The 22,756-nt window shown below is 44.8% G+C and overlaps 1 protein-coding gene across 2 annotated transcripts; it reads right to left on the reverse strand.

Annotated features, from left to right (window-relative positions):
• Positions 1-310: 310 nt before the first annotated feature.
• On the reverse strand, positions 311-22,555 carry TIFA (TRAF interacting protein with forkhead associated domain). 2 transcript variants are annotated; one of them, XM_029596214.1, is made up of 4 exons: positions 22,429-22,555; positions 14,256-14,326; positions 12,599-12,711; positions 311-3,468 (listed from the first exon to the last, which is right to left on the reverse strand). In XM_029596214.1, exon 4 carries the CDS (start codon positions 3,446-3,448, stop codon positions 2,870-2,872), a length of 579 nt encoding a protein of 192 aa, XP_029452074.1. In that variant the 5' UTR covers positions 3,449-3,468; positions 12,599-12,711; positions 14,256-14,326; positions 22,429-22,555; the 3' UTR covers positions 311-2,869. The 2 variants fall into 2 exon arrangements, with proteins under 2 accessions (XP_029452074.1, XP_029452082.1); XM_029596222.1 differs by lacking the exon at positions 12,599-12,711.
• Positions 22,556-22,756: the final 201 nt, after the last annotated feature.

Raw genomic sequence — 22,756 nt, forward strand, 5'->3', positions numbered from 1 at the left:
AATGCTCACAACTAATTATTTGGATACAAGGAGGAGCCTTTCACCCACTATTCAGGCCCTACCTGCACCTATGCTCCTGCATTGGCAGGCTCCCGTCCCCAAAATGGACTCAGTTGCCTCTTGGCAAGAACATTGCCCAGCAAGCTATCCACTGGTGGATTCTAGAGACAAACCCCAAGGGTTAGACAGTTCCCAGGCTGGCTTTATTACAATTGTATTTTTTTGTATTTTTAAAGCTTTATTGTACTCTGCATCAGTGCAGATAATAAATTCACCTAAAGCCAAAAACACAAATAATGCCAGGATCACAGGCACAGAAAAAAACAAAACAATTTATTAGAAATAAAAGAGAGATACTGTGAAAGTTATAACTACCAAACAAACAGGGAAAAGAAAAGGGATTAAACACTAAGTAATATTTACTTTAACCAGTGAATGCCTGGGGAAGCTCCAGTAACAGTAAGTCCATATGATACTGTTCAGAATTGGGATAGGGTTCTGACAGAGGGCTGTGCTCCTCTGTCAGGACTGAGATTTTTGGCAAATTCCTAATCAATAATATTGCTTAACCTTAAAAACACTTGCAGAATACTATATTTCTTGGGTAAAGGCAGGAAATGCCTCCGTACTGACTCAATATGACAAGTTTAACCCCTTCAGTCCTAGCTGACACAAAGGAATGCCTCCCAGCTGCCAGAAATTAAAGCACACTGCAGAAGGTGGACTATCATTTGTATGATAACACAAAAGTTGTCAGTGTGGAGAGCATTAAGCAGTTAATTAGTGAATGTGAAGAGCTTTGTCACACAGAGAGGAATAGTGGAACAAAGTTAATCACCAATAGATGTGGAGCAATATGAACTGCATAGAGCTTAGCATAAGGATTGTTAGACAAGATATTTTCACATGCTGTTTTACTTTTAGTTTGCCTAGTAACAAGTAAAAATAAAGGAAAAGCTTCTGTAGACAGTCTGATAAACTCAGTGCATAACTGTCTGAGAGACATACAACAGGATGTCTCCTAGCAGAAACCACAGTTTAGGGCATAAACTTATAAAAATCTGTGAATCCTAGAAAACATAAATGAAACTGCCTAATCTGCACCAGAGCCAAAAAAATAAGGAAAAGGCAAGAAACATCCTCAGGCAGATCATCAGCGAGAGAGTGCTTATCTCTGTGCCTGCCTCTCCCTTTTTCCAGATAGATTTATCCACAAAGGAGGACTATGAGGGAAGTATATTTGTACAAATCTTTATTACTGCAATACTGTTTGCCTTTGCTGATTTTTAAAATATTTACAATAATTTGTAAACCACATATTTGCTTTTACAAGTTTGTGTCTGTGTGGTCTATTATATAATACACTACCACTCATGCCACCATTTACAATATACACAAAGATATCTACTTTGCCATTGGAGCATTTGAAGGTTTTGTTTTAACTTCCAACTGAATTATTCAAAGCATAGACTCAGTTCAGTTGCATTAAGTGGCAGTAAGTAGTATTAATGAACTTGCTGGTCAAAATACTGCATATAAAATACCTATAAGTAATAAGATTACTAGCCTTGTACATAAAAATTGCAGATCTATATAAATAACTATAAGTATGTATACATTTAATGCATCCAATACATAACTTTTTTTTAAAATATTTTTTGTAATGTGTATACATGGAATTGATAATAGCTGCTTTCCATCAGCTATTAAACTGCTTGAAATTTAAGAAAATTTAATTCCACTGACATTCTACCCTTCCTAGACGCTCTAAAATGCACCAAAGTGTCCATACTTCATGTGGGGTGCCTGCCAGTACTCTGAACTGTCACTTCGGTTCTTCTAGTACCACTTCATCTTATGGGTGCAAGAGCCAAAAGTTTGAGAGAGATAGACAGAGAACTCAGAAGATCAATTACTATACAGCAAGAATTCAGAAAGTTTTCTCTGTTCATACTGACTTCTGCCCATAGTAATCGCATGGTTGCAGACTGGCAACACCTGAGAGGAAAGAAGTACAGAAAGATGCTGTAGCCTGGGACCGCCAAAAAGCAGAGTGTTTTCTGTAAAACTATGCATGGCCAAGAAGCGAATGAGGTTAGTACCTCACCAGAAGCTTCTGGATGGCAGCAGAGGAACAGAGAGCTCAGAGCAACTTGGATAGCTATGGAGAGAAGCACTCTATGAGCCATGCTGCTACTAAATTAGTGGGCAAGTCAGGTTTGGAGGTAGCGTGGTTGTGTGAAAGGAAACTTTCTAGATATTGGAACAGTAAAAAAGACAGCAATAATTTGGTTGAAAGATTGTGACAGAGAGACTGGCATTCTTCAGGGGGAGAGAAAACAGAAACTGTGTTAAGATTGAAGTCTAAAGATCTCCATGGATTTCACTTCACCCCCTACTAACAGCAAAACAGCATTGATAGATAGAGATCATATACCTCCATTTCAAAAGGTACAGGGTAAGCTCATTTTGGTTTTGCCCTACTCTAAGTGGGGAGATTTAGTTCTGATTTTCCTATTGATTTCTCTAAGAAAATTAGGATAATATTTTCATGAATGCAATAGAAGTAAAACCAGGATTTGCTCAGTTTGTGACTCTTGACATGGAGCTACAGGAAAATACTGGCACCACATAAGGCTTATGATACACAGAGGAAGTGCCTCTATTTTTCCTCCATATGCTTTAAGATCTTTCTAAATAATCCCAGTGTGCTGAAATTGACTGGGAATATACCAGCTCAGAGCAAAATCTTTTTTTTTCCAGTCCTAACCTAGAATGATACAGGTCTCTGTTTTGTAGTGCTGGCTGCATTGCTTTGCTCAATTTATGGTTTAAACAGGAAAGACAAAGCAAACCCTATCTTCCCCCATTACGCTTCATTTTCATCCACTTCTATTGGCGTGAGAGTGCTACATTGAGATGAAACTGGTGAATGCATAGAGGTGACAACTCCATTTTCGGGAATGGGCACCAGCGATGGCACAAATAGCATCTCCTGCATCACCGATACTTGAGCCAGCTCAAAGCAGATCTCAAAATATTCAAGGGACTCCCCATCCTCCCTCTCTGCCAAGATCTGGTAGTCGCCAAAGCGCAGCATGCACTTGGGTGGCAGCTCAGTTTTATTGAGGTAGTCCAGTTCCATGTTGTCCACAAACAGTCTGGCCCGTCTGCTCAAGTTCTTTATTTCAAAGCAGAGTTCAGAGCTGTTGGAAGGCCTGAACAGCTGCAAGGCAAACTGGATTCTGGAAACTCGGGAATCCCACAGAATGTAGCGGCAGCTACCATTGTCCCGGCCGAACTTGACTACTTCGTCTGCCTTGAGCCTGTCTTTCTTGAAAAAGGGAATGGAATGAAAGACCTGTTTTTCTGCTTGGAAAGGATGATAAACCTTCATGTGCAGGCAAGGTACAGTCTCCTCTGTCTCGGTGATTTCTAAGCTGGTCATAATGGCAAGAGTTCCAAGTCCTGAAGGAAATAATATACAATGCAAATTAAAATAAAATAGTCACAGAGCCTAACTTCTATTATCTGATAGCTGAATTGGACAATTTCTAGAATGTAACTCCATTTTATGAAGGATGTGTGTGCCAACTGTGATCAAATGAACTAAGCCTAAAGCATATAGACTGAATACAGACTTACTAAATGACACAATTTAAATCAATTAATCTGTTTTAATGAATAAATGCTGGTGTATTTCACTAGCATTAATTCTACATATTCTCTTTTTCTATAGCTTCCCATTCAGCAGACACTATCATATCTACCCTAGACCTACACAACTGTCATTTCTTTATGACTAACCCACCCTTGATCCAGGCACAAGGCAAAAGAAATGAGTGGGTTTCAAATGAGGTAGGCAAATGCATAGACAGCCTTTTGTTGCTATGAATTCTTAGTGCAGACTTCTGTTGCACCGTGATACGTGAATGCATGAGGGTTTGCCTTGACCTCTTAAAGCCTCAGTCTGAGCAGTGATGAAGTAAAGGGTGGAAAGCGGATGGGGCAGCCACCCAGGGCTCAAGCTTAGAGGGAGCTAATCCTGCTACAGGGTTTTCTTATGAACTGAGATACAAGTTCTAAGGCTATGCCTTACAGGAATACTTTGGTAGTAGAAGATGTCAAGGGCTGATACTTTTTTTTTTTTATTATTACTGTTTTGTCTATAGATTATGTTAATATTCTATGTTGTGTGAACTTCTCGTTGTAAGGGGAGTTTTGTGCAATGCAAGACACTGATATACTGCTTATACAGATTACATACAACACAATAAATAAGAATATAGGATAAAACTGAGGTAAACAGCATTTATGAAACCAATACAGCAAGCGCCATAGTTGGCTACTGCTTGGGGCCCAAAGTCAAAAAGTACCCATTTACAATGACAACAAGAATGGATAGCAAGTTTGGAATAAGTTTAAAGGGATCTCATTGAAATTTAAAAAAATTTGCTTGATGGTACTGACACCCACAGTTGACTTTATGGTTAAAGGAAATTATCTGCCCAATTTGTAAGCATCAGCATAGTGACAATCAAAATGTACTACCGCTATCTTCTATTTTAGATCCTGCTCATTGAAGGAATTATTTCTTGATGCCCCTTTTTACATATCTTAGTTAACTAGACCCAAATATGGTATAAAAAAATTTGCAAGTAATTAAAAGTATATGAAAAAATGTTCCATTTGTGGAATGTTGGTACCTAAAAGGTTAATGCTACATGAAATCTGACTGATAAAAATTATATTCAAAAAAAGCTAATGGTGAATGCTCATGTGATAATCAGTTGAATGAATGAAACTTTTTCTTTTAGGAAAACAGATGAAAAATAATCTCCTTGTTCCACTTCAGTTGTGAAATATTGCAAAATTACCTGATAATTGCTTTGACACCTCCCAGACCAGTGTTCACAATAGGGATTGCACTCCTCTGCAGCTGGTATAGAAGGAGAACACGCCTCCATGCTGTTTTGTGTGATGTCACTTCCTCTCTAAGGGAGGCATGCTGGAGGCAGTCCCCAGTAGACTTCTGCCAAAGCTGATCTTTAGCTGGACTGCCCTACTCTGGTTAAATACTAAGAATTCAAATGAATTTAGCAAAACTGAGAATTGAGACTGGAGGATACATTCAACTCCCTGGGGCTCGGGGTATCCTGACCCATACATTTAGGTTATACTGATAGTCTGTCTTGCTTACTCCATGCCAAGAACAATGTAGGCACAGCTAGATAGCAGGGCAACAAACATAATCGTGAACATGTCCTTTCCCTGAGAAATTAAGGAATTTATGGAAAAGAATTTTTTTAAACATATCTATATAGTCTAGAAAAACTAGTATTTTTCCCAAATATACAAGTAGGGCCTCATGCATGAATACATATATTTCAAAATTTCTCACTCCCTATCTCCAAAAATTATATCAACTTTTATTGCATCAATATCTAACACATGTTTTCTACAATGTTCAAGCTAAAGCTACTAAAAGAGAGTCACAATATTCACTATTCTGGGTCAGGCAGACATCCGAGTTTGCCATCCAGGCAGCTAAACTTTTTCTCCAATCAGTCCTCAAGACAAAGATTCTTTAAGTTTGAAATTATTTATTGTGCAGGTAGATTCTACTTACAATTGTTGCATCTCAACATAAGCCCCAAGGCAAAGATCTTTGGTAACTGGAGACAGGGTAGCAGGAGGGAGAAGGAGGTCTTTGTGTTGCAGGAGTTGGTTTATGGTATAGGTAGGAAGCATGAGGGATGCGAGGCCGATTTAGTCTTCAGAAGAAGGCAGTAAGAGAAAAGGTAAAAACTCGATTGTTTCAGGAAGTTTTACAGAGCGCTGCTGGCTCGGAAGGAAGCGTGGGGTGAACTGAACTTTCGTCGAGAGCTGCTAAAGGAGACACCTCCAAAGGCTGGGGGCAGGGGGCAAGTTCCAATGGCAGCGATCCTAAGAACCATGTGACACAGGGGGAGCAAGAAGGGCAGTCCCTTGAGCCTATAAAGCACCTAGGAAGACTCAAGTTAGATTGAGGGGCATTCAAGCTCTTCTGATAGTGAGAGAATGTGGAGGGGGGAGGGAGCTTCTTTTAAGGGCAAGGGCTCCTCTTAAAGGCAAGGCTCACAGACTTATCATGGGTTACAAAAAGTGTTTCAGTATCAAGAATCCTCAGAAGGGAAGACTGCACTGAACACATAACTTAAACTAAACTACAGTATATACAGATACAAACATGTACCCACTGCTGGGGACAGAACATTCACCCTTGCACACCACATTAAGACTACAATCTAAATGGTGTCCCCCAGGTCCAATAACAGCATTTGAGTGACTGGTTTTCAAGGAAGTTTTGATCATAACAGAAAGGGTAGCATGCAGAGCATTACAGGATCATTATTTGACTGTTATTCACACTGTTGACTGGGGGCGGCGCATTGTGATTAGGAATCACGATGATTACAACAGGGAGGCATTTCGGCAGCTTCAGGACACAGTTTTATAGAACCTGGACTCTGATCCAACAGTGTCTGTAAGTAAGGAAATAGCGCAACGAGGGGTTGATTTTGCATAATGAATATGAGTTTTTGATGGAACTAGAGCCTAGGGGTGATAGATTTATGTATTTTTGGTACTAGATACATCCTATGTCGAAACCTCCAGGGCATCCAATAGCCTCAGGCATAGGATCAGTGGTTGAGCCACTTTCAAAATATATGTGGATTCTTTGAGACCTAGGGTCTCTAGTAGCAGGGATTCCGCGCACCTGATTCAAAATACTTAATACACTGACTAGCAGCGAGGAATCTTGGGTATTAATGACAGCAGATATGCAAGCACTGTATACCAACATCTCAGGAAGCTACTGAGGAATAATTGATAAGGTTTTGAGGGGCTTAGATACATCTGAAAAGAAAGGGCTTTGATTACAGATATGGCACAAATTGCTCTTATGAGGAATTTTTTCAGTTTTGGCCATGGGTGCCATTACTGCCCCGTCAGTGGCTTGCCTTTGTCTGAGGAACAGCATGTGTATGGGTCATCATTTTGGCTTCACATTCAGGTGTGGCTTAGGTTCATAGATTATATTTTTTTTGTGTTTGGACAGAGTCTTTAGAATTAGTGGACCAATTTTGTACTTCACTCACTCATCTAAAGAGTGATATTAACCTAAAATTTTCTTTTCAAAATAGATAGGAAGAAGATTCCCTTTTTAGACACAGTGGCTTATAAGTAGGGGTGTCTTTTGAAAGCTACGATCCATTGTAAGTAAACAGATAGGAACACCCTTCTGCACTTTACTAGCCATCATCCTCATAGGTTGAAGGAAAAGATCCCGAAAGGTCAGTTTTTAAGACTTTGGCGACTATGTTCAGACACTAATGAATACAAGACTCAAGCAAAATATGAGACAGATTTATACAGAGGGGGTACCCAAGGAGAATAATCAAAAGGGTATACAAAAGGGCACTCTACGTTGATAAAGATTTGTTACTTGAATCCATCGCTAGGCAGTCAGTAGTTAGACCCATTTGTGTATTACCATATTCTACACGTACACATGAGGTGCAGAAAATTATTCTAACACACTGGAGCGTGTCGTCTCTTTATGAGGGGTTTGAAGAATCCCCCGTCTTTGCAAAAACTAGGGGATGTGATTTAAGACACACTAGTGGGGGGAAATTTTGCTGCACTGAGTGTGATATGCAGTAACATACTTCACATACAAACTTTTCAGCATCCAAGGTTGCCCATTAGATACATTCTAAAAGAACATTTTGATTGTAGCACTCGACAGGTGTATGCAGTGGTTTCCCATGTTTAAAGATCTATATAGGACATGCAAAATTAGCAGTGAAGACTGGTATAATATAATACAAATCCTGTATTTGTGCAAACAAGTTAGATGCCCCATTAGCCAAACATTGACTAGATCAGTTAAGGTTTTGTGTCTTATATCAAGTGACACTGCCTTGAGGAGGAAATTTCACAATAGAGGTTACAGTGCAAGGAGCAGGAATTTATTTTCAAATGGCAGACCCTACAATTTAGTGGCCTTAATACATCTATTGAGTGGGAAGTTTTTTATTGAGGGTTTCAATAAAGTTGGTTCTGTTGAGAAGGGGAGGAGTCAATGGGGGATATAGCATTAAGTCTTGAATGATGGCAGATAATGCCTGTGTGAACGCTGCTGGAAGGGTTGTTGGCAGCAAAAGCTCAGATAGAAGTCAGCAGAGGTCAGCTTTTAAGTTGTGATTTAAAACCTTTGTAAAGAAATGAGAAGAATTAGGCACTGCATGTTTGCTAGATCAATTGTTTTTTCCACTTTGTTTAACCATAGTACAAGACTGAAAGATTACAATTACAAGCAATGGGAATTAACTTGCTTGTTTGGAATACAGCTGTCAGCCAATACTGAAGCAGGAACCATGTGGAAGCCCAAACATCGGGTAAAACGAGGTCCTTGCTAAGACAGGATTTAAGTGCAAACAAGGATGTCCCCCTGTGGTTACATCGGCGACGGATGTCAAACACATTTGAAGTTGAGATGTCATGTCTACGGATTTATTTGGGCCCTCATTAAAAGACCTGAATGCAATGATTATCCTTGAATGCTCTTTTGGAACGCCCTGGTATACTGTTATAAACACATCAAAACTAAAGGATGTTTATTCCCAATTCTTTATATTGAATAATGGATTACTAGTTCTAGAACTGTGTTATGTGGTGAACTGGACTAAATATTTTAAGTTGATATGAGCAATTAATTAGGGTAAGATTTGTTATATGAGAAGATTAAATGGTTGTTATGTAGATATTTAGCAGGTTTTCAAGTTCTATAGGTAGTTGAGGAGCATTCATAGGAATACTTTTTTATTGAGATTTGCGAGTGAGTGTGGTGTGCAAAGATGAATGATTTTTAGTAGCTTTAGCATGGGGTTGAACATTGTAGAAAACATTTGTTATATATATTGATGCAATAAAAAAAAATTGCTTCACTCCTTCTCCTGTAGGGACTGAAAGCTGAGAGCTTAGAGAAAAACCAGACAGAAACACAGAAAAAGGTGGAGGATATATTTGCCCCTAACTGCCACTAGGAGCTAAATTTCTGCCAAACCCCTGGGGTGGGGGCAGAGGAATATGATGTGGACATCACAGGGGGAAGGAGGAATTCTTTCCTCTCCTGTTATCTCTTCTTTTGCATTCCCTTTTACTTTTTCACTGGCAATGGGTGGGAAGCAGACTGGTTTAGCAGGTGTCAAGGAAAGCAAATTATCACGTAAGAATAATTTTGCATTCCTTATCCCTCTGGTAGACCATTCTTCACAATAAGGAGACACAAAAGCTACTACTTCCTAGGGCAGGAGGATGGAAGTGCAGTACCTAGTAACTTTGCTCCAAGGGAAGCTTCTGAATTAGCTTGGACATCTACTCTACAATGTTTGGTGAAGGAGTGCAGAGAGATCCAGGTGGCTGCACTGCACTCTTGATACTTCTGCCCATGACGTTGCCTGGGCCCTAATGGAGTGTGGCCGAAGGCCTAGTGGTACCTTTTTGCCTTTCAGAGTATAGGCTGTGCCTATTGCTTCCTTAATCCATCTGGCCAGAGATGCTTTAGAGGCTACTTCCCCTTTATGGGAGCCGCCAAATGATACAAACAGCTTGTCAGATTTTCTGAACTGGTTTGTGATCTTGAGGTACCACAGTAATGTCTGCCTGATGTCCAGGCAATGCAATTCCACCTCCCCCTTGTCTGACTGAGGTGAAAGGCAAAAGCACTTTGGGTATAAAGGAGGGAACTGGACTGGGGGGTCACAGTCCCCTTGGAGAAAACTAAGTACAGGTCTCTGTAAGAGAGGGCCTGTATCTCAGATGTGTCCAGCTGAGTCAATAGCCACCAAGAAAACCACAAGTGATGGCTATCTCAGTGGCTCAAAAGAAGGACATGTCAAGGCCTTGAGTACCAGGTTAAGGTCCCATAGAGGGACCAGGGGGTGGAAAAGCAGTTTGAGACGCTTTATCCCTTTTGAAGGAATGTACCATGTCCAGCTGCATTGTTATGTGGTGGCCCTTGACTGCTGAGATGACTGCTATCTGCACCCTTTATCTAGCCCCTGCTGAATAAACTCTAGAATGAGGGTGACTTCTGCTATCCATGGGGACGTCTTGTCTTCATAAGACAAGGTCTCAAACATGCACCATACTCAGATATAGGTCAAAGATGTTGACCACTTCCTAGCCTTCAGCATGGTGTATATTACCAAAGTGGAATACCCTTTCCTGCTCAGGCGTGCTCTTTCAAGGGTCATGTCATAAGACAGAATAGAACTGAGTCTCTGGGAATATGGGGCCCTGGCAAAGGAGGCTCCTTCCCTTTGGAAAGCACTAGGGAGGAACCACTATTACGTTTTGGAGGTCCATATTAAATGCGTTTCATTGCCAATCCAGGGCTACTAGGATAGTCAAGGTTGCTTGATTCTATTTTCTCTAGAGTTTTCCCCCATTAACAGCCACGGTGGGAACACATACAACAGGCCTCTGGTTGGCTAGGGCATAAGCGAGTCTATTCCGCTGGAGTCTGGTTCTCTTCTTCAGCTGAAGTAGTCCTTTGTCTTCATGTTGTGTTGGGACTCCATCATTGGCCGTCCCCATTTGCTCACGGTGATGAAGAAGGCTTCTTGGCTCAGTTCTCCTCAGTCTAGCTTGTTCCTGCTCAGGAAGTCTACCTGGCTGTTGCCTGTGCCTGAAATGAAAGCCACCAGACTCTAGATTCTCTTCTTCCCAGATGCATATCACTGTAGTCTCGCGAGCTAGTGACTGGCTACAAGTGGGCCCCCGCCAGTTTGTGTAAGCCATTGCTGAGGCATTGTCTGAGAGAATTCTGACTGGCTTGTTCTTTAAGGAAAGGAAGGCCTTGAGGACCAATCTGATGGACTGCAGTTCCAGGCTGTTTATATGCCAGGTCTTCTCCTGCTGGCACCACTGCTCTTGGGTCATCTGGCTTTGGCAGTGGGCTCCCCAGCCTATGCTGTTGGCATCTGTGGTCAGAATGATGCATTCTTGCGTGGCTAAGCTTACCCCCTTTGTAAGGTTGGGAGAGTGCGTGCACCAGTTCAGGCTGGACCTTATTGGTAGTTGTAGAGGCAACTGCTGGTCGTAGCTCATCAAAATTGGTGACCATCTGGTCAGCAATGAATCCTGCAGGGGACACATATGTGCCCGGGCCCAAATCTATGGCTTCCACCATCAAGCCTAAAAGATGTAGGTAGTCCTAGGCACTGTGAAAAGACTAGGCTTTGAAAGATTTTCTTGTGGGAAATTAACTTTTCCCGCTTTTTGTGGGTGAGAAACACCTACCCCAATTCTGTGTCAAAGAATGCTCCCAGAAACTCCAGGGACTGCACGGGCTCGAGACTGCTTTTTGCATAGTTTATTACTCAGCCTAGTCACTCCATTGCGGGGCGGAGTCTCTGATGTTTTCCTGGGCAGACTTGGCCCGAATAAGCCAGGTAGGGAGGAACCAGGATTCTCTGCTTGTGCGGTTTTGCTGCTACCATCACCATAACCTTGGTAAAGGTACTAGAGGCGGTCGCAATACTAAAAAGGAAGTGGATGGGAACTAAAAGTGCTTGCCCAGCACATAGAAGCATAGGAGTTTCTGATTCCCTTATCGAGATGTGAAAGTATGATTCAGCTAGGTTTAAAGAGGAGAGAAACACCCCCTTACTGCCACTAACTGAGTGCAGAGTTTCCATGTGGAAATGTGGAACCCTGAGGCATTTGTTGACCTCTCTGAAGTCTAGTATTGGGCGAAAGGAGCCATCCTTCTTGGGTACTACAAAGTAGATCCTGGGCTGGCACACTGCTTGTAGCCCATTTAACTTGGCTAAGGTAGCCTCTAAAGCTACTTCTTTATCTGGAGAAGAGGCAGGGGGAAACCATAAACATGTGAGGTCCTGTCTTGACTAATTCAGGGGCATACCCTGTGCGGATCACTTAGAGTACTCAGCAGTCTGAGATAATATGGGTCCACTCCAAGTAGAACCCATGTAGGTGCCCTTCTACCGGGACTAGACTCGGGGGGGGGGGGGGGCATCTAGTGCCTGCCACTATTGGGGAGATCACATCTAGAACACTTGGCTGCCTGAAAGGGCTGGGCTCTGGACTTCCTTGCCCGCTGGTTGCTAGAGCCACCAAACTTGTACCTTCAGTAATCCCCGAGATGCTGAGGCCTGATTCCTGGAGCTGGGCTTTGACCTGACCTCTGGGAGCATTTGGGTCTTTGCCTTCCCAAGGCTCTTTTCTAGTTTGTCTAGTTCCTCCTCAAACAGCAATCCCACTTTGAAGGGCAATTGCCCAAGCAGGCCTTCAAGACTTCATTTGCAGCCCAATTCCAGAGCAACAGGCTACTTCGGAGGCCAAGGCCCAGGAAGCCAACCTGAGGAGGTCGTAGAGGGCATTGGCTAGGAAGGCTACCCCTGATTCAATTGTAGCCAAAGCCTCAGAGTCCAGCAATTGTTGGACCCAACACACCACTGCTTGAGCCACATGGGCCCCACACATGGAGGCCTGCAAGGTATAAGCATTAGTAGTGAAGGATTACCTTAGCAAGGTTTCTATCTTCCTATCCTGTTTGTCTTTCAAAGCCAATCCTCCTTCCACCGGAATGTGGTCCTCCAGGTAACAGATGATATCGGAGCATTGACCTTGGGGAACCTGAGGAAAGAAAGAATCTCTCATATACTGCAGCAGGGGTTAGACCTTGCCAAATCAAATGGACCCTGGGGGGTTTCGCACCTAACCATAATCATATCATTTAGAGCTGGACATAAGGAAGTGGTTTTCTGAGGCGCTCTCCTCCTAAGAAGATGGGATCCTCTTCCGAGTGATACTCCTTTCCAGGATCTGTAATCTTGAGGGCCGCCAGTGTTTTCATAATTAGGAGTTGACAGTTCTTGTTTTCGGAATAAACACCACTGCTGCATCCATTTCCTCAAAGGACCACTCCTGGTCTCCTATGAGGAATATAAATCCAATTTTGGGAAGCTTCCTCTGGAATCCAAGGTCCTCAAGGAGCACCCCAGTTTGCAGAAGGTTTAGGCCTCTGAGGAGGTTCCTGTCCCGCAGCCTAGAGGGGTGCAGGCGCCTTGGCTATTCTGCATGGCCTGATAAGCCTGAATACAAAGTCTGTTAAGATGACACCTGAGGGTCCCCCCATGGGGGCACTCGGGTCCTGGATGTCCCACGTTTGCTCTCCAATGAAGCAGCTGAGGGAGGACCTGAGAGTTCCAGATCACCCATGATACTATTTAGCTGTAGAGTATTTGCTTCATCCTGTCCCCCATCCTCCCTGCTATAGGGGCCTTGCCACCTAGCTGCTCTACCCAGGGAGGGGAAGTAGCCAGGTTCTTCCATAAGTGAGTGGGAATCGCAGAGCGAGCAGAGGGAACCAGCCACCGAAAGGACTCTTAGGTCCCACAAGTGGGGCATCTCCTCCCCGTAACATGCTGTTCTAAGAAAGACGTGCTTCTACACACACAGTATCGAGTATCGTATACGGGTACCCGATAGGTACCCGTGTAGAAGCAACTTTTTTTTTTTTTTAAATAATTACTGTGCCACCAGAGATGAAACTGTAGGCAGAGTCAGGGCGAAGCACTTGGCACTTCTAGATTCTGCCTCCTTGTGGGGAGGGGGGGGGCGGAATGACTCCCCTACTAGGGCAGTCACTCCTGCCCCCTTGAGGGCTGGGGGCACGGCCCGAGGGATCTCACCGGAGAGGAACCAGAAACCAATGATCTGAGAAATTACAGATACCAGGGGAAAGCCCCCCTTGAACTGCCCGGAGCTGGGGAGGGATCTTTCCGGCAGCCAACCCAAACTTGAGATGTCAAAACAGCACTCATCTGCACCTGCTGTGAGACAGAACTACTGGAGATTGCCTCCAGCTCACCTCCCTTATAGGGGAAGTGACATCACAACAAACAGCTTGGAGGCGTGTTTTCTGCTACACCAGTTGTGGAGGAGTAAATCCCTATTGTGAAGACTGGTCTGGCAGGAGGATAAGCAACAATATGTTATCTAAGAAACAAGTTTATACCACATAGGCAGGCTTGAGTCCTCTTAGCTGGGCAGTCATTAAAATAAACTTTCATGGAGCATTAATTTAAATACCCCTTCTAATCATAATAATTAAGGGTAAAGGTCTGGTGATTTAACAATTTTTGACAATGGAATTCAAATAGGTTTGATTTACTTACCTGATGTTCTAGAAGACCATATGACTGCATGCACCTTATGAACATGTAGCAATTAACTTCCACCAGGCCTCCTGCAGAACAGAGAAGAGTTCATCTCAGTGGGATTTTCTTGGCATATGCAACATTAAGTACTGTGAAATGCAGCTACCAACTCAAAGACCGTTCATTACTGTATCGTAATAGGAGTGTAGCCACATTTATGTGTGATTCTGTTTTAGCTAAAGCTCTCCCAAAAGGACCATCCTTTTCATACAGATAAAAGGATCTGAATTTGTGGAAAGTTAAGAGAATGTGTAGTAAATGAGTAATTTTCCAAGGTAAATAACAGTAGCTTGTTGTGACCCCTTCTTGTCTGTATTTCCCAAGCTCTCTCTCATACCTCCTCCACGCCACTCCCCCATGCTCTTAATCCCTCCAGCTTTGGCAACCTCTCCAACCCATTCCCCAAGCACTTTCCTGTTTGTCTGTCTCTGTGCAGGGCGTGGCAGCAAGAGAAGGGCTGCATGTGGCAGACTCTGGGATTTTTTTGCCCGACATCCTGCCAACCAAACAACTTAAATCTGCTGCATGCAGCCAGGCTGCCTTGACAGCGATCCCCACTGTTTACCCAGCAGGAACAAGGATGGTGAAAGTTAAGGCCAGTAAAGGGCTGCACAGCACCTCCACTCATGTTATCGGTTTGTCCCTGTGCATCAACAGTCTCCCACCTGCAGTGTCATGTGTCACAGAGATGGACAAACTGATAATACAAGCACAATTTTCTTTCAGTAAAAAAAAAAAAAAAAAAAGCTTGAAAGCGTGGTCAGTGCCTAATCATTTTCAGGCCGATACAGTACAGTGCGCACTGTTAGCCCGCGTTTGATGCTATTTTTACCCCTTATACCCCCTTTTACCCTAAAATGCACGGCCAACCCCCCCAGATACAGAAAGTATCGGCCACCCCCCCCCCCCCAGATACAGAAAGTAAAATGTGCAGCCAAGCCGCATATTTTACTTTCAGAAATTAACGCCTGCCCAAAAGCTGGCGTTAATTTCTGCCGGCACCAGGGAAGTGTACAGAAAAGCAGAAAAAAATGATTTTCTGTACACCCTCCGACTTAATATCATAGCGATATTAAGTCTGAGGCCCCAAAATTATAAAAAAAAATAAAAATTTTAAATTTGGCCACTGGCCCGCAGGTCGGAAGACGGATGCTCAATTATGCTGGCATCCGTTTTCCAAAACCGTGGCTTTCAGCGGGTTTGAGAACAGATGCCGGTAAAATTGAGCGGCGGCTGTCAAACCCGCTGACAGCCGCCGCTCCTGTCAAAAAGGAGGCGCTAGGGATGCGCTAGAGTCCCTAGCGCCTCCTTTGAATACTCTATCGCGCGCCCAGCAGAGCGGCCTGGGCACGTGTTGGGAGAGCGGGCGCTCGTCTCGGAGCGCTGGCTCTCCCGCGAATTTTACTGTATCGGCCCATTTGTCAGTACAGAGCACTCTGGTACTTGGTTAGCCCAGACAGATGCATTATGGAGCTGTTAATGTGGGCATTAAAGCAAATACAATTATTTCAAAGAAAAGCAATATCCTTGAAAAATCTAATAGCTCATTGACAAATTGGGATTTTCAGTGCTTCTACCATCATGCTATGTATGTGGCGTACTGTCCATGTCATCTAACCCACGGAAAGGAAACTGAAGGTTTACATATTTGAACAGGGGAAGAGCAGGAAGGAAAAAAGAAAAAAAGACAGGAGGTACAGGGGATCCCATAGTTATTTGGAGATGATTTGGTGAAAGACAGTATACCGGAGGGAAACAGATGGCAGACATTGCTATATGGGGAGGAGAGATTAGTCAGTTGAATGTCAGCACTCCCTATGAGCTGAAGGAGAAAAGATTTTACACTTCAGGCAAGAGCAGGGTAGTAAAAATGCAAAACGCCTGCAAATCAGTACATGAATGCAATTTTGCCCCAGTATTTAGAATCCTGCAGCTCAGGGAAGGGAATAAATGTCACAGAAAGAATCTTGCAAGGAAAACCTTCTGCAAAAAGTACTTTGGGACTGCTTCTTAGATTTAGTATTTTCAGCTTTAAAAAAAGAAGTGTTACAGCACTTTTTACACATTTTTTGCTCACATAAACCACAGGAAAAAAAGATTTTCTGTTCCTGAAATTTCAGGAAGTGAAACTCTTGGTCAAAACATGTTCCATTTAAAAAAAAAAAAAAAAAAAACTGCGAGCAGGCTGACTTACAGAATTTTTTTCTTCCTCTTGCCACTACTGCCCAGAATTCAAATCTCAAAGTTCATATTTTTCTGCTAAACATTTGTAAATGTTAGTGCATTGGGATTCAATTTCAGTATCAGAACCTGCTGTATTACACAATCAACTGTACAGACCCTAGGTGGAGTTTAACAGTACGGATAGCGCTGAAGGGTTTAATGGGCCTCCCGGGACGACTGGCCATGCCATGTCTCCCCTCAACCCTCTTCTCTCTCAGTTATGAAATATAACTTGCTTTTACCCATTTACACAAAGGCCTGGGTGAGAACCACATTTAGTGGATTTTGAATTTTACAGTAATAATGTGAAGCAAGCACAGCTCAATTCATTTCCAAGAGTTTTGCAAGTGGACTATTTTATCCCAAAAGCATGCAGACAAGTGACTATATTTTAAACATCATCACTACAAGAAAGAAATTAAGTTTTTTATATTCAGATTTTAATTTTTAAATTGTCAGTTGAATTTTTTTTTTTTTTTTTGCCAGCTCAGGGTTACAATTTCTGAAATTCAGGTGGCCCAGATGCTTTAAAAAAAAAAAAAAAAAAAAAAAAAAAAAAGAGAGAGAGAATTGCTGCCTGATACCTGCCCAGGCCAGAAAGAGCCACTCTTGCAGTGGTATCAAGCTGGAAAAATAGAAACCACAGTTGCTTTTGGGTTCAGGGCCAGAAGAGAGGAGAGGGAAAAAAAACAAACCACACAGCCATAAGCGATAGAAATGTTCTCGTGACACATGAGAGTTGCTGCTGCTTTCCACTCTACCACATTTACTGATTCTAGACCTGGCTAATGCGCATCTTCTCACACCGACTAAAGTTACAACAAAGCGTGCGCGGTCTCCCTAACTGGAAGACGTGTACAGAGGTGGAGGATGAAGACGTGTGCCTCTCCGTCTGCTGCCACTGGGAAGAAGCCTGAAAATTGGTCCCTCGGTTTCTGCTTCATAACCTGTGGTTTCAGGTAGATTTCGCTCTCATCATCATCATGTCTTGCCTATGTATGTTACCTATAATTAGCTTTTTGCTACAAAAAAAAAAATAAATAATTTTTTTTTTTTAAATGTTCACACTTTTATTAGTCCAAGGCGTTCCCCACCCATTCTGGTGCTGGGTACCAATCTTCCTCAGGGCCTCCTCCTCCTCCCTCCTCAGTCAGTCCCATCATCGGCAGTCTTTGAGGAGGAGGAGGAGCTGGAGTGCCAGGGTGCAGCTGGCAACTTTGAGCCCTGCAGGGTATCGAGGCGCCGGCCCCACTGGTGCTGGGGCCCAGGTCTTCCATTTTGGCACCGCCGCTGCAGCACCTTAATGTCCTACCAGGCATTCTCCCCACTCAGCCAATGCCAGTGGCTCGGGTGCCACCAATGCCCCACCAGTCACTGGAGGAAGGGCCTTCGAAGCTGAGGGCACTGTCGAAACCTCCGGTTCCATGGCCAGAGTTGCCTGGATTGCTCCCAGAGCCTTAGATTCCCTCGGGCCGGGGGAAGGGTCCTTCCATGGACGTCCTTGGGTGATGTCAATGATGACACCCCTTATAACCCATGGGGGGATAATTACTCCGCATCTTCCTCCAATGGCCCCCGGGGACCTCCCCTCGGACCCATCTCCTCCGGAGGAGCATCACCAGTCCCCGCCTGAGGACTTAACCTTTGCGGTATTTGCCCGGGCCATGGCAGAAATCATTCCATTCCAGCTTTCGATGGAAGAGGATGCCAGAGACAAAATGTTGGAAGTTCTCCAGTAGCTGTTCCAGCTGTTCTCCAGTAGCTGTTCCTATTCACAACATATTCAAGGAACTGCTCCTCAAAATTTGGGAACACCCCATTTCCGTGCCTCTGGTCAATAGACAGGCAGAGGCTGTGTATTTGGTTCAGCAGGCATTAAGGTTCTAGAGGCATCAGCTCCCACGCCATTCAGTTGTGGTAGAGTCTGCTCCAAAGAAGGCCAAGCTTTCCCGTACCCACACCTCCGCCCTCCCCCAGGGCCGAGAGCATAGTGCTTTGGACGCACTGGGCAGGAAGGTGTTTCAGGGTGCCATGTTAGTTGCCCCTATCGCCTCCTACCAGCTGTCCCTGATGCGATGCGATATTTCCAGAACCTCTGGAAGCAGGAACTGTCTGAACGCCTGCCCCAACAGCAGCAGGACGCCTTTGCAGCAGTTGTCCAAAGCAAAGCCCGGAATGTGGCAAACACGATGTGTGTTCCACCTATGACATGTTTGAGATGGCAGCTAGGGTAGCAGCAGCGGGCACAGGCGCCCGCAAGATGGCCTGGCTCCAGGCCTCAGATATCTTGCCGGAGGTTCAGGAGAAGCACGGAGGGGGCAGGAAGAAAAAAAAAAAAAGTCAGCTGGGGCTACCCAGGCTCCGCCAGCAGGAGAAAAGGTGACTGGACAGTGCTGCTGACTGACACTGCCAGGTGGGAGTGATTGAGGAAAGGGGTGAGCGAGGGAAGGGAGTAAATGAGAGGGGTGGGAGGAGAGAAAGGGAAGGGAAAGGAAGATGCAAGAATGACCTGATAAGAGGTGGGGGAGGAAAACAAAATGAGGGGAAAGGAATGAGAGGGAAAGAAGTGACATGAAGATGAGGAGGGGTGAATAGGAAGGAAAAGGGAGTAACACACTAGTGTGACTAAGTAACAAAAAGGTGAACGTTGTGGAGTGGTTCAGTCAGAGCCCTGACCTCAGTCCAAACGAAAATAAGTGGTAAAGCTTGAAGACTATTTTCCATCAACACTCACCAAGAAACTTGACAGAACTTGAACATTTTTGTAATGAATAATGGTCTAATACTGACAGATCCAAGTGCGGAAGGTGGATGGGGGATCTATGCCAACAGACTCACAGCTGGAACTGCTGCCCGAGGTGCTACCATAAAAGTACTGACTCAGAAGGGTGCAGATTATCCAAATGGATTTCAGTGTTGTTTTTTGGATATGCATATGTTTTGGCCTATAAAATATTTTGGCCCTAAAAGGTGTGGAGTTTGATACATCACTGAGAGGAAAAAAAAAAAATCCTTATTTAAATACACGCATCTGGTCACTGACAACAGAGTATGTAACATTCTCAAGGAGGTGTAGTCTTCCTAAAGTGCCTGTGTGTGTGTATGTACACAGAGAGAGAAGAGATGATTTTAAGGATGTGCAATCGTTTTAAATGAATACCTTATCCAAATCAAAAATTGCCTTGCAAGAAAATACCTGATTTAAAAAAAAAAAAAAAAGGCCTCCAAAGGCTCTACAACCCCTTTCTCCTTCCAAGAAAGCTACTGGATCTCTGTAATCCCCTTCTCGCCCCACAAAGAAAGCCGCACAGCCTGGGCCAACTCGGCTGGGTCGAGCTAAACGCAACCAGGGCCTCCGCGGATTCCCTCCCACTCTCCCCCCCCCCCAAAAAAAAAAAGATTTGCCAGGGTCTGTGATCTCTTGAGCCACCCGCTACCCCTTCTGTAGGGTCCCCGAGAATAAAAAAGGGACTCTTGCGCCTTTTTTTTTTAAGAACCACATAGGAGGCAGGAACGAGTGTGCACCAACTCCTGCCCCTTTCTTTCGGCGGGAAGGGGTAAGTGGGGAGCCCCAGGGAGGTCTCTGGCCCTGGCAAATTTTTCAGAGGTGGGAGGCGGTTGGAGGGTGTTTCAAAAAATTTTTAAATGTTTATTTCAGTTCAAGAAATTAACCAAACAAACATTAAACAAAATGAAAAAATAAAATGAAATTTGGCATAAAATTATATTTGCTATATATATATCTATCTTAAGTATATCTATCTATATCTATATATCTATCAAGTATATATATATACATACACACACACACACACACACACACACACACACACTTGGACCAGCTTTGCCCACTGTGCCAGGGCCCTGAACACCATGTTCACACCTGCCCACACAGGCTGAAAGGAGGAAGACGCCTCTCGAGATACTTCCCTCTGCTTGCATGGGCCAGAAGAAGGTGGCAGCATGCTGCTGCCCTCCCATCGGCCTACAGCGGAAGAAAACTGTGGCAGCAGCAGAATAGCAGCATCAGGTTAATGGTGGCACAGAAAGGGAGGAAAGGAAGAGAATGCAGGGGATCAAGGAAGCAAGGGAGGATGGCAGTCAATGTGGGAAAAATAAACAAGGCTCTCATCCACAAAAAGGGGCCCCTGGGGAAACTTACGTGGTTAAATCAGCCCTGTATACATGTTTAGATCTTTAAGTCTGTCCTCATATGGTTTATGATTAAGACCCCCGACCGTTTGAGTAGCCGCCCTCTGGACCGACTCCATCCTGTTTATACCCTTTTGAAGGTGCGGCCTCCAGAACTGTACACACTATTCCAAATGAGGTCTCACCAGCGACCTATACAGGGGCAATATCACCTCCCTTTTCTTGCTGACAATTCCTTTCCCTGTGCACCCAATCTCCCTCTCTACTGGGCGACAGCACCTTGAGTCTTCATTCACAGTTATCCGGGGGCTTCCCTCTATTTTTGAAGTCCTAATCCTAGCCCAGCCCCTGCAGTGATGGTGCTCGGCCAGGAGCCACAGACCCTTTGGAGTACGGTATTCAGGCCTCTTGGTTTTAGCCAGCAGGTGTAACATTGAGCAACGACTCTCCCCCCCCCCGTCCCTCCAGGGGCTGTGAACTTTGTCTCCGCAGTATCCTCTGCCCAGGAGACAAAGGCCAAGCTCGGGACTTGAACCCGGATCTTGTTACCGGCCTGGCCCCGATTTTATTGAACTTTGTCCAGAGCTGGCATCTGGCTAAGCCAAAACAGCCTTTTAGCATGGTTATTGCAGGTGCCCAGGCGACATGCTTAAAAGTCCTAATCTTATCATGCCCTTGTAGAGAAGAATTTCTCCCCCCACCCCGTATTTGGCCCGGAGATCAATCCAATGACAGGGTCCACTGAAAACATCTTCCTCACAGCTGTCTCCCCTCCCCCTCCGTGGTAATGTGGAAAGCTGAGGCACAAGTTGCTCATTAACACCATAGCTGAAGGCAGGGCAAGGCTGGGGTACATTTTGGGTACATCGGATGGGTCCTTTAATCTATGAAGGCACGAACGGAAATCATGTGCCTTGGAACCGCAAGGAAAGGAAGTGCAAAGATCAAAATTTCTCTGCTTTTGAGTCCGTTGTTGCTGTCTTCCACCCAAGTCACAGACTTACAGACTGACGCCGGGATAAGACTCCTTGAAAATGCGGCTGCTCGGCTCTACCCAATCTCACCTCAAACCGTTTGGGTCGAACACATAATACAGTGCATATTTCACCCACGCTAACAGACGAGTACAATGTGCCTCGGGACCTTTCTATTATCAACGTCCCCATCACAAATACTAAACGGAGTCTCTCGTCGTCAACTTTCTCTCTCTCTCTCTCTCTCTTCGGAGAAAGATCCACCCGCTCTCCCCCGGCCCCTCCCTGGGAAATTCCTTTTCCCCTCCGGCTCCCGGGAAAGTCCTGGATCGCACTCGGCTGCCTGACACATGAGAAGCTGCAGGATAAACACCAGGATGTCCCCCCCCGAGTAGAAAACAAACAGCACATTGTTTTGCCTTTTCTCGACGTCGGCCTGTCACTCTGAGGCTTCGCCGCACCCCTCCCCCGGGTTTCTGTCCTGCCGAGCCGGGGATTTCGTCAAGGGTTTCTGAGGCTCGGGCATGTTCAGGGCTGGATTCCGTCTGAAATCGAAACAGCGAAATCCGATCTCTCCCCCCCCCCCCGCCCGCTCTGGTTTCTACAACAGGAGCAGAAAAGGCTTTGCGGGTCTGGCGATGGCTGCGCTGCCCGGAGCTCTCGCCCCCAACCCCCCTTTCACCGCTAAGCCCTCACCGTCGCCTCCCCCGGCCCGGAGCGAAGCAGACATCGTGCCCACCTCCAGGGGGTGGGGGTGGGAGCTGTCTTGGGCTTTCACTCACCTGGGCGAAGAGGCAAGGGACAGGCTGCCAGGGGTGGGCGCAGAGGTCAAGGCCCCGCTCTCTGGCTCTCTCCAGTCTCCAGTGCTAGCGGCTGGAGCCGCGCACAGGAGTTTTCAAGGCAGAGGAGGAGCAGGGGCTGGACGGGGACCGCCCTGCAGGGGGCGGGGAAGTGAGTCTTCCTGTTACATGGAAGAAAATTCTTTTTCACTCAGCCCATGGTTAAGCTCTGGAATTCATTGCCAGCGGATGTGGTTGTAGCAGTTAGTGTAACGGTTTAAAAAAAGGTTAAGAACATAAGAACATGCCATACTGGGTCAGACCAAGGGTC

This window comes from Rhinatrema bivittatum, chromosome 1, assembly GCF_901001135.1.
Source record: "Rhinatrema bivittatum chromosome 1, aRhiBiv1.1, whole genome shotgun sequence".
NCBI classification, from domain to species: Eukaryota; Metazoa; Chordata; class Amphibia; order Gymnophiona; family Rhinatrematidae; genus Rhinatrema; species Rhinatrema bivittatum.